The sequence below is a fragment of the Phalaenopsis equestris genome, unplaced genomic scaffold, assembly GCF_001263595.1.
Source record: "Phalaenopsis equestris unplaced genomic scaffold, ASM126359v1 Scaffold000002, whole genome shotgun sequence".
In the NCBI taxonomy this organism is placed as follows: Eukaryota; Viridiplantae; Streptophyta; class Magnoliopsida; order Asparagales; family Orchidaceae; genus Phalaenopsis; species Phalaenopsis equestris.
In genome coordinates, this window is record NW_018164444.1 from 75116898 (window position 1) to 75134602 (window position 17705).

Consider the following 17705-nt stretch of genomic DNA (forward strand, 5'->3'; position numbering starts at 1 on the left):
GCCGAACACGAATAGCTCTTTGTTCGCTCGTGTTCGGCTCGTTTTAACTCGAAATAAAAAAATTTATATAACTTTTTATATAACAATATATTACATATATTATTTATATAATAATATATTATATATATTTATGTCTAAATTTAAATCATAACACCCTATGTGGCAATGTGGTTAGTGTCTTCTTTTGTATAGATTTGATCCAGGTTCAAATCTCACACTTTACATCTATTTTTCTCAGTTTTAATTTATCGAGCCAATTTCGAGCCGAACACGAACTAAACACGAACACGAATATTTAAATTGAGTCAAACACAAACACACTGTTCACAAGCCGATTTCGAACACGAGCTATTTCGAACTACTCGAACACGAGCCAAGACTGAGCTCGCTCAAGCTCGGCTCATTTACAACCCTAGTTTATACAGTAAGTGAAGGGATTGTTTGAGATCAATTTTGTTTTTTATTTTTATTGTTAAAAACATATTTGTGTGTGTGTCTATATATAATTTTTAGATATTTTAACCTCTTTTAAAAATAATCATATTTTATCAACAAAGTAATATATTTTTAAACATACTTAAAAATACTTTTTTAGATATTTTAAGCTCTATTAAAAATTATCATATCTTAATCACATATGCCAAACATATTTTATTTTAAATCAGAATACTGACAAAATAAACCAGAAATAAAAGTGATCACAAATGGCTACTAAGGACTTGTTTGGAATCACTTTTATTTTTTATTTTATTTTATTTTTATTTTTACTCTTATATTAAAAATATATTTGTTCAGTGCTTTTTTTATGTTTTTTATTTTTTTTATAAAATAAGTTAATTTGTTTTTAAAAATATTCAAAATATCTAAAAAATATTTTAGGTATTTTTTTAAGAGCAACTAAATATGTAATAACATATCAAATATATTTTATTTCAAATAAAATAAAAAAACATAAAATTAGAGGTGATCCCAAATTGTCACCCAAGTGTTTGAATATAAAGTGGGTCCCAAAAATCAATGATTGCTTATTGAATATGCAAGCATCGACAAGGAAGCACCAATTTGCCTTCAAGAAGAAAAAAAATAGTTAACAATAGAAGATTATTAAATTAATGGGATGATTAGTTTAAATAATATTTTTATGATGTTGTTATAAGGCATATAATTTTTTTTTAACTTATCAATGTGACTCGGGATCTGTTTAGGGCAGCTGCAGCTTATTGAATAATATGTTGATAATCTGATTAAAAATAATCTATTGATAAGCTAGATGTGGTTGCTATTTCAAATTTTTATTTTTTTTGAAAAAGCCAGACCGCAGACAGAAAGTTGCCACCGCACTTAGACAGATGCAGTGTGAAAGTGTTATTTTCAGCGTTTTGAAAAAAGTATAACCTGCGAAAATACAGTTTACCCAAACAGGTCAGATGTGTTTTCAAAACGCCACCGCATCAAATAAGCTGCCCCAAACGGTCCTTCAATTACTTCTCTAATTCAAAATGATTAGTCTTCATATTTGAAATTCCAAGCATTTGTTTGATTGAAACTTATTATAATTGAACTTATGTTCTTGAAACTCAATGAAATGAATTAAAAAAAGAGACAATAAAATGAGTTAAAAAAAGTGTTAGTTAAACCAATAATTTAAAAGGGATAATTACATTCAGACAATCCAAAACATTGTTATTTATCAATTAATCACCTACGTGATTTTTTTGAACTACCGAACCGACATATTTACGCAGTTATTTTGATAAAAATCCCAACCATGAATTCTGACATGTTAGTTAGAATTTGAAAAATGGATGAATGATAGAGGTTAATTTGTAAAGAGCCAGTTTTGGGTGTTAATGAGTCGTAACTTTCGTCAAATTTCTTTTAAAAGTGTTTGTTGAACCTTTGGAGACAGATGAAATATTATGTCCGGAACTCAAGCGTAGAGTTACGTCTGGACTCCAATTTAAATGTAGAGGTGTCAAAAAAATAAAATATTTTCTTAATGTCTAAAAAGTGGAGAAGTTTAACATGCATGTTGAAGATTTTCTTGAGTACAACCATATTGTACACTATAACATCAAGTTGTTTATTTGGATGTTTTTTTTTATATAGTGCAATATGGGTATGCTGAAGAAAAACAATCAATACAACCACATTAGACACCAAAATCGTGTCGGAAAACTCGGCCGTTATTGATCATCAAGTACAACATGATTGTACTGAAAGTTTTTTTTGAGTATAATCATATTACACACTATGGTTTTCACATCGAATTCTTTCTTTAGAAGGATTTTTTGCTTAATACAATATGCTTGTACTAAAGAAAAACCTCAAATACAATAATGTTTTATGCCATGAACTGGTCGGGCTTCTCCGTCTTTTACAATAAAATTATATTTTACAAATTTGATATGCGTCAAAGTCCGGACATAATTTTACCTCTAGAGTCGAAAGTCTCAAGGTAGACGAGGTGCAATTTAAAACAGTAAAAATTTCGAGAACACATTTTGTCCGAACACTGCATGTCCGGACGACTAACCACCAGCAACCACATCGCCCTACGAATTATCGGCGGGGGGGGGGGGTGATTGGCCATCCAGACGTGCGGACTAAGGATCCAAAAGTCAAAACAGCAAAGGGAAGTAAGAATCTCACGAGATTGAGGATGGAGGCATTGATCCAAGGGCAGCTTCCGTTTCTGCACGTCTCCGAAGGAGCCCAATCGAGGGTGGCGCAGATGAAGTGTTCGTCGGTGGTGGCAATGGCGGCGCAGCCGTCGATCACGGCCTCGCCCTTCGTCGTATTTCCGGCTTCCGCAGCAAGAGCGGCGGGCATAATTGTACAGAGGCTGAAGAGAATCGTTAGGAGACGGAGGAGCGCGCCGGCCATCCATCTTTCCGTCGCTTCTCTGTTACGAGATTGACGGAGAGAAGACATAAGGGGGGAGGTAATGGAGATTTGGGTGGTATCAATGTAAAAAATGTAGAGATTGGGTGTTATATATGTAAGTATAGGGCTGTCAAAAAAAGCTCGTTGTTCGCGAACAGTTCGTGTTCGGTTCGTCAATGAGTTCGTGTTCGATTCGTTCGATAAGTAAACAAGACAAACACAAACAAATTTTTTTCGTTCGGTTAGTTAAACGAACCAAACACGAACAGTGATGCGTTCGTTCGTGTTCGAATCGTTATTGTTTGAAATATAAAATAATATAAAATAATTATATATAAAAAATTTATTATATTTTAAAACATTAAATTTTATAAATTATAATATATTCGTGTTCGGTTCGTGTTCGGCTCGTTCGTTAAGAAACGAACACGAGCTTATTTCAAACAAACTAAAATTTAAACGAACCGAACACGAACACAAGCTTTGTTCGTTCGTGTTCGGTTCGTTTACACCCCTATGTAAGTACCTAGCAAAATACTGGCACCCTCGATTGGTCCTGCTGCCGGCCAATGGAGCTCAAATTTTTTCCAATTTCATCATATGAATAAATAAAAAAATAAACTATATATATATATATATATATATAAAAGAAGATTTTAATAGCTCAGTGATGTTCTTTTATTGCCAATTTCAAAGGCCCATTAAACCTAAGCGGACTAAACCTAAAGACATTTGGGCTAAGCCTAATACTAAAGATCCAAGTGGCCATGAGTAAGCCCTTGCCCATCATCCATGAACCGGCCATGAGTAAGCCCATTGCCTACCATCCATGACCCATCTCCCACGGCCCAACTCCCATGGCCCATTCCACCAACCATGACACACACCCAACATATCATTACCCATAATGATACTGCAACCTAAGTAAACATTAATTAAAATAGAATTAAGCATGGGACAAGCATAAAGGACAAACCATGCACTATTCACCATGAGGGGAGACACTTGGCACCCAAGTCAAACCCACACGTGTTCAAACATTGGGGAGCCAAACCCAGGTCAAGGTGGGTCAAACCAAACCAACTCTGGTCCTAGTAACCCCACTAAAAGCTCCCCAATCACTCCAAGCTCTCCTCCACGCCACCCTTACCTCCATTGGTGCTACCATTTTCAAGACGTCAAGAGTGGAGAAAGCCAACAGTCACTATAATTCTTCCGCACATCCTCTGTGAAACCATCAAAGCTCCCCCAAGCAGACCATGGCCTCCTGCATGGCTTCCTATGGCTATAAATAGCCTTAGCCCGAGAGCTCCGAAACACTCCAAACTCCATAGGCAGCCATCTAAGTCATTTGCTCCCAACGCAAAAAACCTTCCCACATACCCAACCAACTTATCTCCACCTTCATTAAACCATCTTAACAACCACCAAACCCTCATTTCACCACTAAAGTTCAGGAGTTTTTATGGCCTCAACACCAACCTCTCCAAAACTCAAAATTAACTCTCCCAAAAGCTTCACAAAGACCTAGTTTCACCTCCCCAATTAAAATTAAGCCTTCCGCAACCTCTACCATAGTCCAACACCAAACTGTGGCCCCATTTGGTTTAGCTTATAGCTAGAGCCAATTCCAATCCAAATTGAAGCAAGGAGGAGCTACACAACCACAAGGCGACACTCTATCAAGCCCAATTTAGGTCGCACCTTTTGGGATAAGATATGGGTTCAAGCTCTTTAAAATGACCCTCAGTTTAGTATTTTATGAAGAAAACCAACAATGCATGTTCACTTAACTATATAGATAGGTTTGTCTCTCTTAGATAAATCTATAGGACAGGTGATTTAGTTAAGTGTAGGCTAATGACTTAGGGTTTGATTGAGACAACTCTCAATTTTTTGTCCCGCGGGGACGATAAACCAATGTCATCTGTTTCCGTGTATAAGAAAAAAATGACAGAGATTGAACTGGATCACAAAAGTACGAGGGAAAAGAGCGTCAAATCGAGACCACCTCAGCAGCTGCATGGAAAGCGCCTCGAATCGGAAAGCGCTTCGAATCGGAGCCTCGACTAGTACGAGGAATGACACGATGCTTACTACCTTAAGCAGGAAATTCCTATTTATCTATTTAATTAAATCTAGAAAATGTGTAAAAAATTTTTAAAAATTCATAAATTAATGAGAAAAAATCAATAAAATAAAATAAAAATACTTCTGAACTTAAGGATCACAGGAGAAAAAAAATAAAATAAATAAAAATAAATAACTTATTATTAATTTTTAATTAGTTAATTATTCAAGAGTATTTTAATTACTAAAAATGAAATATAAGGCATAAAAATATTAAATTTTAATGGATTGTTCCCTCTGCCATTAGGGACATTTCTTAATTTTTCCAAAGTCATAGGATCTCTCTAACACCAAAATGCTTAATTTCTATTGAAAATTACAATTATTTTGAAAAATGATTATGAAAAATGAAATAAAAATAGAAAAATATGAATCAAAATGAAAATTAAAAATAATATTTAGGGCAGTAACACCAAATATTAAAATGACAATTTTAACCTCTAAAAATCTAAAAACAAAGTTATGGTACAGGGGTAAGTGTAACAATTAAAAATTGACATTTTAGCCCAAGTTGTCCCCTAAGTTTAAGTTAAACAAAAAAAATTTAAATTAGGTAACCTAGCCTAATGAAATTATTGAAGGGTTGACATCATAATTATTCTCTTGATTATCAAGTCACCCCTAAAAAACCTAGGCCTAGTCCAAATGGACCTAAGCAGATTAAAATTGGTTAGGTCTAACCCGAATTATACCCAACCCAAGTGTACCTAAATTGGACCCAACCCAATTGGAGTTAACTTAAGTTTAACCCAAATTAGACCTAACCCAATCCAATTCAAACTTAGGATTGACCTAGGTCTAGCCCCACTTGGACCTAGCTCAACTTCAGTAATTATAAACCTAATTTAGGTCCAAATCCAATGTGAACCTAATCTAAGCCAAACTGCTTCAACTAAACCCAACCTTAAGAACTAGCCTAGGTCTAGCCCAGGCTAGACCCTATTTAACCAAGACACTGAACTCAAAGTAACGTAGGTTTGACCCAAATCAGACCTAGTTCAATTTAACTTCAACCCTAGCTTGGTCTAACCTAAATTAGACTTATGCTTACCCAATCCCACTCAAGTCTAGTCCAACCTAGGCCTGACTTAACTAAATTCAAACTTTAAGTCTAAATCTGCCCTAAGCCAGACCTGATTTAAGCCTAGTCCGACACAAAATGCAACGGGTCAGCCCGACCTAACTCGGGTAAACCCAAATCAACTAAACAAATACGGACTAACCCGACCTAACTCGGGTTAACCCAAACTAAATTAAAAACTCAGGGTCAACCCAACCTAACTCAGGTTAACCCAAATCAACTCAAGCAAACCCAAGCTAACTCAACCTAACTTGGATAAACTAATTCAACTCAAACAAATCCAAGCTAACCCGACCTAACTAGGTTAACCGCAAACCAATTGAAACTCCATGGATCAACCCGACCTAAATCAACTTAAACTAGCTCAGGCTAACACAACCTAACTCAGGGTAACCCGGCCTAACTCGGGCTAACCCAAGCCAACTTAAATGGGCCAACCTGACTTTACCCAGGTCAGCCCAAACTAATCTAAAACTTGACCTCGCACTCAACCCCAAATTTAAATTAGGTTTAATCCAGCTTAGACCTAACCCGAACTTAACTAAGATTTAACTCAACTCTAATCCAACTTAGACTTGACTCAACCAAAATTCAACTCAAGTCTAACTCAACTGAGGCTTGACTAGAGTACCCAACCTAACCTGGCTTAGCTTAAATCAACTCAGATCAATCTGAATCAACCCGACCCACCATGAGTTAATTCAATTCAACTTAAATTAAATCCAACCAAATTTGGGATAATCCAAGCCAATCTAGGTCAATCCTACCAAACTCGGGTAAACCTTAATCAGCTCAAATCCAGCATAGGTTTGTCCTACCAAAATTCAAGATAACCCAAACCAGTCCAAAACTGATCTGGGACAACCCAGCCCAACCCGAGTTAACTTAAATCGACCAAAAATTCATTCCAGATAAGCTCTACCCAACACAAATTAATCAAAATCAATTTAAACCAAATTTAAGTCAATCTCACCTAACTCAACTCAAATTTAAGTACCCTCGAGTTAAGGAGTGTTTGGCTTCTTATAAGAAAACAAAAACACACTTAACGCCTTTTAGGGACGACTTGAGCTGAGATGTCAAACGAACATAAAATACATAACATAAAATGCACCCAAAAATAATTAACACATAAACTTCAACCATAAAAATGCAACCTAGCTTGAGAAAGCACATTGGAGGAGGCAACTCATGGCTGTTAACAAAGTACCTTCCAATCACTTGTGACTAATCAATCTACGAACTCTAATGACCCCGGGAGAACGAAACCATGGGATCTTGACCGAGCCATTTCAAACATCAAAATAAAACACAACAATCACAAAATCTAATCAGCTAAAAGTCTTAAGCAACTTAAAATTTTCAATCCCTAAAATCCGAAAAGACATTAAAACTTATATGAAACCCTAATGAACAAAGGTCACTATACTCAACTATAACCATGTTACATGGGTATACAAATGTCTTATGGACGACACAACCCATGATTACTGACAGGAATCTTTCAGTCAGAGTTGGTTTGACCACCACTCCAGACTAAGTAGATCAGGGAAACTGACAGCCCCGGGACAACGAAAAGCCATGAGCATCTTGACTGGGTTGTCCTAACTAAAATAAATAATAACCACTTAAAATTTTTATGATAACTTTGTTTTGCAGGGCTGCTGAAGACAGATGACAACATGTCACCTTCGATTTACTTTACATGTTATCTAGGGTGAGCTAACTCTATTTTGCATGGCTGACATAAATGTTGTAGCAACCTAGATTCTTTCTCTTTGAGTACTCTTTTCTTTTGTAGATTTAGGAGGTGTTGTGGTCAATCGTCTATAGAAATCTGAACTATCCAAATGAATATGAAACACGGAACAAATGATGAACCTTAACTAAAACATCAACGATAGTTCAAATGATGTTAGTTGATGAATTTGACATAGATTGAGACTCCGAAGTTTCACTCAGTAACCTTCTGTTTGAGACACTGAGGTGGTTTGTCTAGCCGTAACGTAAATTCTCACTTTCGGGCCCCTGCATGATTGTATGTCGCGTAGTGGCGAACGCTGACAACAAGAACAATAGGATGGTTTGAGATTTTCTTGGGGTTCCTCTGGACTCTTAAGTATCCCCCACCTTTCCCCTTTGGATAGAAAATTAAAAATTCCTTCCTTGAAGGCAACAAATTCAAACTTTCTGAGGACTTCAGCCTTAATAGAGAGTTTTCTTAAGTTGCTACTATAACTTATAATGTAATTAACTATAGAGGATTGCCCTTATAGGAAGACAAAGACCCCATAACAGATACAAAAATCTGAATCTTTGACTGTAGGCTACTTTTGTAAGGTCCTCTTCGCTGATACACTTCCAATATATTTCAATCTGATCTTTTCTCAGACGTACTCCATGGAAGTCATTTGCATCTTGACATAATCTTGACTGGGTTGTCCTAACTAAAATAAATAAAAACCACTTAAAATATTTATGATAATTCTGTTTTGCAGGGCTGCTGAAGACAGATGACAACATGTCACCTTAGATTTACTTTACATGTTATCTAGGGTGAGCTAACTCTATTTTGCATGACTGACATAAATGTTGTAGCATCCTAGATTCTTTCTCTTTGAGTATTCTTTTCTTTTGTAGATTTAGGAGGTGTTGTGGTCAATCGTCTATAGAAATCTGAACTATCCAAATGAATATGAAACACGGAACAAATGATGAAACTTAGCTAAAACATCAACGATAGTTCAAATGATGTCAGTTGATGAATTTGACATAGATTGAGACTCCGAAGTTTCACTCAGTAAACTTCTGTTTGAGACACTGAGGTGGTTTGTCTAGCCGTAACGTAAATTCTCACTTTCGGGCCCCTGCATGATTGTATGTCGTGTCGGGGAGAACACTGACAACAAGAACAATAGGATGGTTTGAGATTTTCTTGGGGTTCCTCTGGACTCTTAAGTATCCCCCACCTTTCCCCTTTGGATAGAAAATTAAAAATTCCTTCCTTGAAGGCAACAAATTCAAACTTTCTGAGGACTTCAGCCTTAATAGAGAGTTTTCTTAAGTTGCTACTATAACTTATAATGTAATTAACTATAGAGGATTGCCCTTATAGGAAGACAAAGACCCCATAACAGATACAAAAATATGAATCTCTGACTGTAGGCTGCTTTTGTAAAGTCCTCTTCGCTGATACACTTCCAATGTGTTTCAATTTGATCTTTTCTCAGACGTACTCCATGGAAGTCATTTGCATGGAGTTTACTTCACGAAAGTCCTCCACACACCTTTTTGTTTATCTTTGTTATCGTATGTGCTTGCCTTTTGATTCCACTATCCTTCAGATCATACAATCTAAAGGAGAGTTTGCTCGGAGAAGGTATTATATGACAATAGAAAAGCTGGCGACTCCCACAACAAAACATGACCCGGCAGGACTGGGGATAATGAAAGAGGCCGCCAGGGCGGCTCTCAATATGTATATGAAGAAGAAGAAGAGAAAGATTGTTTATGTATTTTATTAGTATTAGAATTGTGGCAAGGGGTTGTGTGGGCTAAAATATAGAAAGAAGGGTGTTGTTGAAAAAATTTGTGAAGTGCGTATTGAGTTGGATGACCAAGTCGCTTACCCAAGTGCCTGGAAATAATGTAGAGGTTGCAAGAGTCTTGAAGGATGCCACAAAATTTTTAGTGTAACTATGAGATGGATTTGACATAACCCCTCAAAACTCTAACTTTGAAGAAAAACTTGTTGCATCTGAAGATCAATAATCTAAAAACCATTGGAATCAAACATAACAATAAATTTGTTGTCTTTAGTAAGCTTATTTATAGAAAGAAGATTATGCATCAATGGCGAAACCTGAAAATGTTGGGGAGATGAAGCTTATGATCGGGGTTTGGAAAATCCCATCAACGATATGCTAAGATGAGACAAAATTACCATTACAAACATATACCTACTAAGAACCTTCCGTCGAATGAGACATTTGGAGTTGTGTGAGATCAGTGGTAAAGTGAGCAGTGGCTCCTGAATCCAAATCCCACGTGGGCTTAGACGTAAAGCGCTCAAATCTTGCTTCACATACTCAAGATTTATCCGATGTTAACACGCTGCAACGCCAAATGACCTATCTTGTTGCATATTTGACAAGTAACGACATTTCTGGCTTGGGATCTTCATCCTTTACCTCGGCAATAAAATATAGAATGGGATCGATATCGACCTCCTCTGGTAGAAGAAGTGAATTTACTTTGAGTTGTGTTGAGAGCCTACTGTGGGTTTGAAGAAAACTCTATTTTGAGAGACTCATTGACAAGTATGATGTCTTCATTGTAAAATAATGAATAAAAGTATTTCAAATCTATCAGTTATAATTGGGCATGGATAGTTGTCCTGAAGGCTCAATAGAGGGAGGGGAGGCTAACGAGGGTTTATAAAAGTGTATATCCTTAATCATTTTCCTCGCCAACAACATAAATATTGTCTATAAGCATTTTGATAGAAGATAAATATTGGTTCATGGGCTGATTTGTCATAGCAAAATTGTGAAGTTCATTTTTCAATTGAAAGAGACAAGATCAATTTGTGGGTTGTAGATGTTTTTCAAAAATATGTCATATGTCTGAATTTGTAAACATATTAAGCATGTAAGGTAAGATAGTTGGGGAAATGGAGTAAAGGACTGCGAAGAAATTTTGATCAATAAGAATCCGGGTAGTATATGGGTTATTCAAGGTGGATGAGTTGGTGGTTTCTTGAGTATATTTGGGATGACATTGAGAGCTGCCATTTGAGAATCCCAAGGACCAATTGGCTGTGAAGAGTTTAAGAAACTAAGCACTCCAAATTGGATAATTCTTTGATATTACCCATAAGGAATTTTAGTGAGGGGGGAATAGGTGTTCTCGAACTTGATTCTTAGGTGTAGAAAATGTGTCTCGGGAATGCTCCATAGATGTAGGAAGCAAAATAATAGAAAAGAACAGAGGATTTACAATAGCAAGTCACGAATGAAGCAGGTGGGAGAAATACATATGAGATATCAGATAACCAATTGTATTTGGGACCAAAGAGAGAGGTAATATAAAAAAAATCATAGAGGTGAGGAGCATGAGGATAGACTATGAGGTTCTTGAAAACAATGATAAGAGGCAGAGTTCCAATAGAGAGAGCTATGTGTTATCATAACAAGATTATTGAGATGAGGCCTTGGGAACATTAAGTTAGAAGAAGAAGAGCCCAAATCACTTTTGGGCTAAGCTCTGATGCCATGAAGAAGTGGAATGAGAGAAACGCTGACAATCTTCTCATTAATTTCTCATAGCCAAACAGTTACATGCCTCTCTTTATATAGATAATAACAAGGACAAAGAGATGCATCTTGAACCCTCGTTACATACATGTTGAACCCACATTAATCCAACAGCTACAAATATGCATAGATACATATATAGTTAATATGATTATTATAAGTCTCACTTCTTTCTCTTAAAACCAACAAAATATTTTACATTTTCCTCCGTAATTAATTTCAAATCATATGTGCAAAAACAATACTATAAATTTGTAACAATAAAATGATTAAACATAACTTGTTTTAGGAAAATACTATTTAAAACGAACAATTAAGAATTAAAACAAATTGAAAATGCACATTACACAACTTTTTTCTTTTTTCCTTATTTTGAGTGTAGGAACCATAATAATATTTCTTGTGAAATTATTAACTTTGCAATTTGATCAGTATTGATATTAAAAATTTAAAACAAAACACTAACAATACTAAAAAATATGCCAAATAAAACTATAATTAGAACAAGAAATTTTTATAAGACACACAGATGCATGACTGTGCACATATTCTCTATTATTTTGTTTAACTTGAGAAGTAGGGTACCATCATCACACATGACAAGGAGAAAATATTAAGTGTAGTTGTCCGCACATACAGACAAACCAATTATAGAGAGGATGCTATCGATCCACTTGAACTCGTTCTCCTATGATTGGTTGTTCTTATATGGAGACATCACACATAATATTTTCATTATTTTCCATGGCAAGGCATTATCCTTTGCTCTAATATAACCTTTTCCAATTTATAGACATATAGGCATTTAACTATAACATAATTGTGAATTGAAACAGAATATAGAACAAAAGAAGCACGCGGTGTAACACAATCATAACTTTGATCTTGCATGCACAACTCATTCTTTGATTGATATAGGAAATGAATCACACAATTATTTCAACCTTACAACTACAATGATGACAGCACTGGACAACTTCTCAGTCCATCTTTAATGAGCATTGAGGTGGAGGATTAACAAAAAGAAAAATCAAATACAAGCTGGCACATGAACGTAGGGCAAGTGAGCAAAAACAATAGAAACCGGAGCAAGTTTAATCGGCCGCAAGCCATCAACTTCTACTGGTTTTAAGGCAGGTATGTTTCCTTTGGAATTCACATTCAAAGCTCTGCCATTTAGCAGCACAGTTTGGCTGTGCAAGTTCTCATCTTTTGCAGTAAGGTGATACTCTTCCCTTGTCTTTTTTCCATGTCCAGCCTCCTTGATATTCACTTGTACATGTGTTGTTTTTTTGAGGTCTAAGTTGAGTAAGACAAGTGCCACACCATTCTGTAAAGAAAAGAGTTTCAGATATAAATATATAAAATATAAAGGGGATGGAAGCTTGAAAGAATAGATTGCTGAACTGTTAGGTAGCTTACAGAGTCTCTTGCGCAGTGTGCGTAAGCTCTTATCTTCTTTGTTCCAATAAAATTTGTGGATAGCACTTTTGTACCCATCAAACGATGCCATAGAAGAGCACTGCAGTGATCAGAATGCTAAATTCATTAAAGCTGTGCAAGTTAATGGTGTTCAGAATAAAAAGTCATTTCCTGAATTTAAAACAACAACAACAAAGCCTTAGGCCCCGTTTGGGGCAGCTTAAAACAGTGTGCGGCGTTCCGCCTTACTGCTTGAATAACACGTTTACACTGCGGGCTGGAAATCGCGAATTTTGTTTTAGGAATGACGCTGCCCGCGGGATCATATCGGCGGTCCGTGTTGCCTTGTCGCGTTTTCTCCTGAATTACTCCGCTACCCTCGCGATCGAACCCTTGCTCTTGCGCCTCTCGGATTCGGATAAGTTGTTTACAGAACGCACTAACCAAACAGCTAAACAACTTATTCAAAACAGGGGTAGAATGGTCAATTTTTCAGGATAAGTTGTTTGTCATAAGCACCAACCAAACAACCAGACAGTTTATCCGGATCAGCTGCTCATCTGCAGATTATCAGGATAAGCTGCTTATCAGCAGAAGCTGGATAAGCTGCACCTGCCCCAAACATACCCTTAATCCCACTATGTGGGGTCGGCTACATGAATCCTTATCCTCCATTGCATCCTATTTAGTGTTATATTATCATTTAGTTCTAGAGAAGTAAGATCATTTTTTTTATACAAAAAGCCCAAGTCGTCTTGGGTCTACATTTGCCTTTCTTAACATAAGTCGAATTTAAAACATCTACTCTCCTGATAGGATCATCAGTGATAGACGTTTAATGTGACCAAACCATCTAAGACGACTTTCTCTAATTTTGTTCGTCACTGGGGCTACACCAACCCTATCACGGATATAATCATTTCCTGAATTTAATAACTCAATAAAACTCTCTACTTGTTTAGTACAAGATTATTAGCTTACCTATAGTAATCCGGATTTGGTTTGAAGTTAATGGTGTTTAGTAGGCCATAGTTCCCACCTATCAAACTCTGTCTGCAAAAGGACTTTGTGTCATAGCTTGCTGACATCCCAAGTTGATCCAAATACCTATTCTCATAAGAAAAATTTCATTTTTAGTCTTCCAATACATTTTTATAAGACAGATAAACTAAAATGCATGTTCATGAGAATAGTAACATACCAAAAGCTTGAAACAAATGCATTGGTGACAAAATTACGGCCACTGTTGTATGCTCCTCCTGCTTCTCCAACCCATGCCTTTGAAGAAGAGCCAGAATTCCTTAAAATGACACGGAGTTTGCTGAAAACTGATGCCACATCATCAAGCCTTGAAGGGTCCAGAATCTTATCAACCAAATGGTCATCAACACCTGTATATTTGTATGGAATAAGCTGAAATGTACAAATGAGCATGGTTGTATCATTCATATAAGTTCTAGTAAAATACCTGGGCCAAGAATATACATGTGGTGAGTTATTACATCAAGTGAGGCTGGAGTTTTTGTCAGCTTAATGAACTGAGTATACCATTCTACTTCAAAATTACCACCAGGAGCAATTATTAATGGCTTCAAAGTATTATCCTTGTAGATTTGATCCACAATTTTTTTTAAAGATTTTGTATCTGCTGCGTATTGATCTACATCAATCCGCGCTCTAATTCCTTTTCCGCTTAGCTCATTCCCTGAAAAGAAAAAAATGAAGGGAAAATGGAATCATTGTCTGGAAGTTATCTATAGGGGTGTAAACAAACCGAGCTTGAGCAAACTAAGACTCGGCTCGTTGAAAAATACCGTGATTCTTGTTCAACTCAATTATATAAATCGAGCCCAAAAAAAATTTGTTTGTGTTCAACTCGTTTGTTTTGCCAGCCGAACACGAGCTGTTCGCAAACAACGAATTGTTTTGACAACCCTAGTCATGCAATTGTAGTATGTTAAAGATAGAGGTGAGATTTAAATATTATTATTTCTATTAAAATATTCATTTAAATAGAATTTAATACATTTTTATTCTATTTTTTTTAATTATTAATTTTAATTGATTATAAATCTTTCAAACCTTGTAGTCAATTAAAGTATTTAAAAATAATACCCATCAATTGTGTGTGTGTGTCTAATTATTTCGAGCCAAAATGAGCCGAACACGAAAAAAAAAAATCTTTGTTCGTGTTCGGCTCATTTACACATCGAGGGCAAAAAATTATTTGTGTTCAACTCGTTTGCTTAGCGAACGAATCAAATATGAGTTACTTAACGAGTCCAACAAGAGTTGTTCGCAAACAACGATCAGGTTTTACAGCCCTAAAAATAATAAATAACTCTAAATTCAATAATATTTGATCCCACTTCAGTTTTTCCTTTGAAGCACCTTACATAATTGCTTTAAATATATTCGCAAAGTACATGAACAAACAAATGACATGCCCTTATAAATTAAAAAAAAATCACTTAGGTTTCTTAAACTTATATCAGGAAAGCTTTGTAGTGATGTTTTATTGAAATAAAATGTATTGATATGAAGCAGCATGCATGAAGTAAATTACAGTCTAAGAGATGAAAGGAACAATTTCTATATATAATACCAAGTTCCCAGCCAAAAATATTGTATCCCTTATTGGCTGAATAACGGATCAGGGATGCAGCATTTGTGTGGTTCCATGGACCTCCGAGCGAACCATCTTGCAAAGGAACCCTTCCATTGAGAGCATTCAGACCGAAGATGGCTAAAGCCCTATAAATGAAAAGTTTTGTATGAGATAGAATAAATTGCTTGGCAATAGCACGAGCTAGTTCAATACAAACCATAAAGCGGCAGAGAAACACCAAGGAAAGGGAGAAAATAGTACGTTCGGTAAAGCAAACATGCACACCATGGAGTGGATCGCATGACACCGTGTGTTCGGCGGCATGGTGCAATCCGTCGTGCGCACATTCGTCATCTAAACGTAATATTTTCTCCGAAAAAAAGGCAAGAAACACACCTTTAATGCTTAACAATAATGAGTTTTTGGACTAAAATTATTTAAATAATGATGATATCATGACATTAGCATTATTTACTAAATATGATATATTAAATTCAATGATATATGTTAAAGAGAGTGTATTTTGTTTAATGTTGAGATGCACAACATCAACATGTTTTTTATTTTTTATTTTATTTTTTATTTTGGGTTCATGAGCTTCAAGCACGGGACCTTCTGATGCAGGAGTAAATATCCAAAAATTAGGCTACCATCTATCCGCAAAACATCAATGCGTCATTAAAATAAAAATAAAATAAAACTTGAATAATAAGGTGTGTTTGGAATCATTTTTTATTTTTGTTTCTTGTTTTTTTTTATTTTTCAATTTAATTTTATTTTGTTTATATTTTGATTTTAAATTAAAACATCTTTGATCAGTGTTATTTTTTCAAACACTCAAATCGTCTTTTATCTATTTTTCGTGTTCTTAAAATTATGTAGTTTCATTTTTAAAAAACAAAAAATAAAAACACATCTAAAATATAAATGAAACAAAGTAAAATCAAAATAGGCCCTAAATAATTTAAATTTTGCATTATACCCTGATTTTTTGAAGAATTTGTTGACTTGGTCCCATCTAGACCTTGACAAACATCCTTCATTATATCCAAACAAAGCGGAATCATTCCTAACAAATGGTAAGCACTTGCGCCCAAAATCACCAGTTTCATATTGCAGTCTATCATCCAAAGAACCTCCAACACGAAGCTTCAGAGGAGAAAATGCTGAGGAGAAAACAAGATGTTGGCATTTGGAGAAATAAGAAAAAAGATGAATTTTATAGGACAAAGCAAGAGTATTCTTACCCTTCACTGCATTAAGAAGAATGTTGTTTGAAAGATCCTGCATCAAAGTTAGAGATGAAGCATTAGAATCTAAAGTCAATTTCTTTAAATTACTCTCAATTCATTCGCACAAATTATTTTCGGTGCTTTGAGGGTTTGTTTGAGATAATTTTTTTTGCTTGTTTTGCATTTTAGATTGTCACTGCAGTTCTGTTTGGGAAACTGTTTTCTTGCTGTTTTCTAATATTTTTGTGGTAAAAAATAATTTTTTTTCAACCTGTTAAGGTGTGGTGGATATTTTGGAAAAAAAGATACATATTTATAATTCTCACCGCCACTTTCTAAGTATATGTTTTCTCCATCAAGTTTTGCAACCAATTTTTTTTAAAAAGTTGCAGCCACCCCCAAACAGATCCTACTAATTTTCAACCAGAATGTAATATATATATTTTTTTAATAATAAAGTTTTATAGCTTTGCTATATTGGATTGATTTCTATAATCTAGAATAACTTTTAATAAACTCTCGAAATTATTCTATAAGAAAGATTTATGGTCCATTTGGGGCAGCTTGTACATTTCATGATAAGTTGCTTATCTTGAAACGCGGCCCGCCGGGGCCGACCCACAGCCTGCGTTTAGTGTAAAATTCCAAACGCAGTTTTGGATAAGCTGGTGAAACGCGCGAACCAAACGGTGCGGCGGCCCGCACTTATAAGTTGCCCCAAACGGAGGATTTAAAGACATATTTTAATAGAATGATTTAAAAAATTCTAAAATAAATAAATAATGACTTATTTAGAAAAATATTCTAAAGTGTCAAAAGCAACCGTCTGATTAAAACAAGTTAATATAATTACAATCTGCACGAACATTATCCCTCCTGATAAACTTTATTGTGAATTAAGAATCATACTAGATTGAGGACGGAAGCATCGCCCCAAGAGCAGGTTCCGTAGTCGCACTTGTCCGACGGCCACCAATCGAGGGTGGCGCAGATAAAGTGTTCATCGGTGCTGGCAATGGCGGGGGCCCCCG

The 17705-nt window shown here is 35.6% G+C and overlaps 2 protein-coding genes across 2 annotated transcripts in view; both read right to left on the reverse strand.

The window, feature by feature from the left end:
* LOC110020130 (heparanase-like protein 3) overlaps nt 1–2954 on the reverse strand; it is a 6661-nt gene extending 3707 nt beyond the window's left edge. Inside the window, exon 1 of the mRNA XM_020718123.1 lies at nt 2653–2954. Within this exon, the coding sequence (XP_020573782.1) occupies nt 2653–2934 (282 nt within the window). The 5' untranslated portion in view covers nt 2935–2954. The remainder of the gene's footprint in view (nt 1–2652) is intronic.
* A 9396-nt stretch (nt 2955–12350) lies between these two features.
* Nucleotides 12351–16732, reverse strand: LOC110035536 (heparanase-like protein 3). Its single transcript, XM_020739781.1, has 8 exons — nt 16690–16732; nt 16425–16608; nt 15440–15588; nt 14303–14539; nt 14036–14225; nt 13816–13941; nt 12835–12934; nt 12351–12742 (listed from the first exon to the last, which is right to left on the reverse strand). The coding sequence occupies exons 1-8, from the start codon at nt 16730–16732 to the stop codon at nt 12443–12445; spliced, it is 1329 nt and encodes a 442-aa protein (XP_020595440.1). The 3' UTR covers nt 12351–12442.
* Nucleotides 16733–17705: the final 973 nt, after the last annotated feature.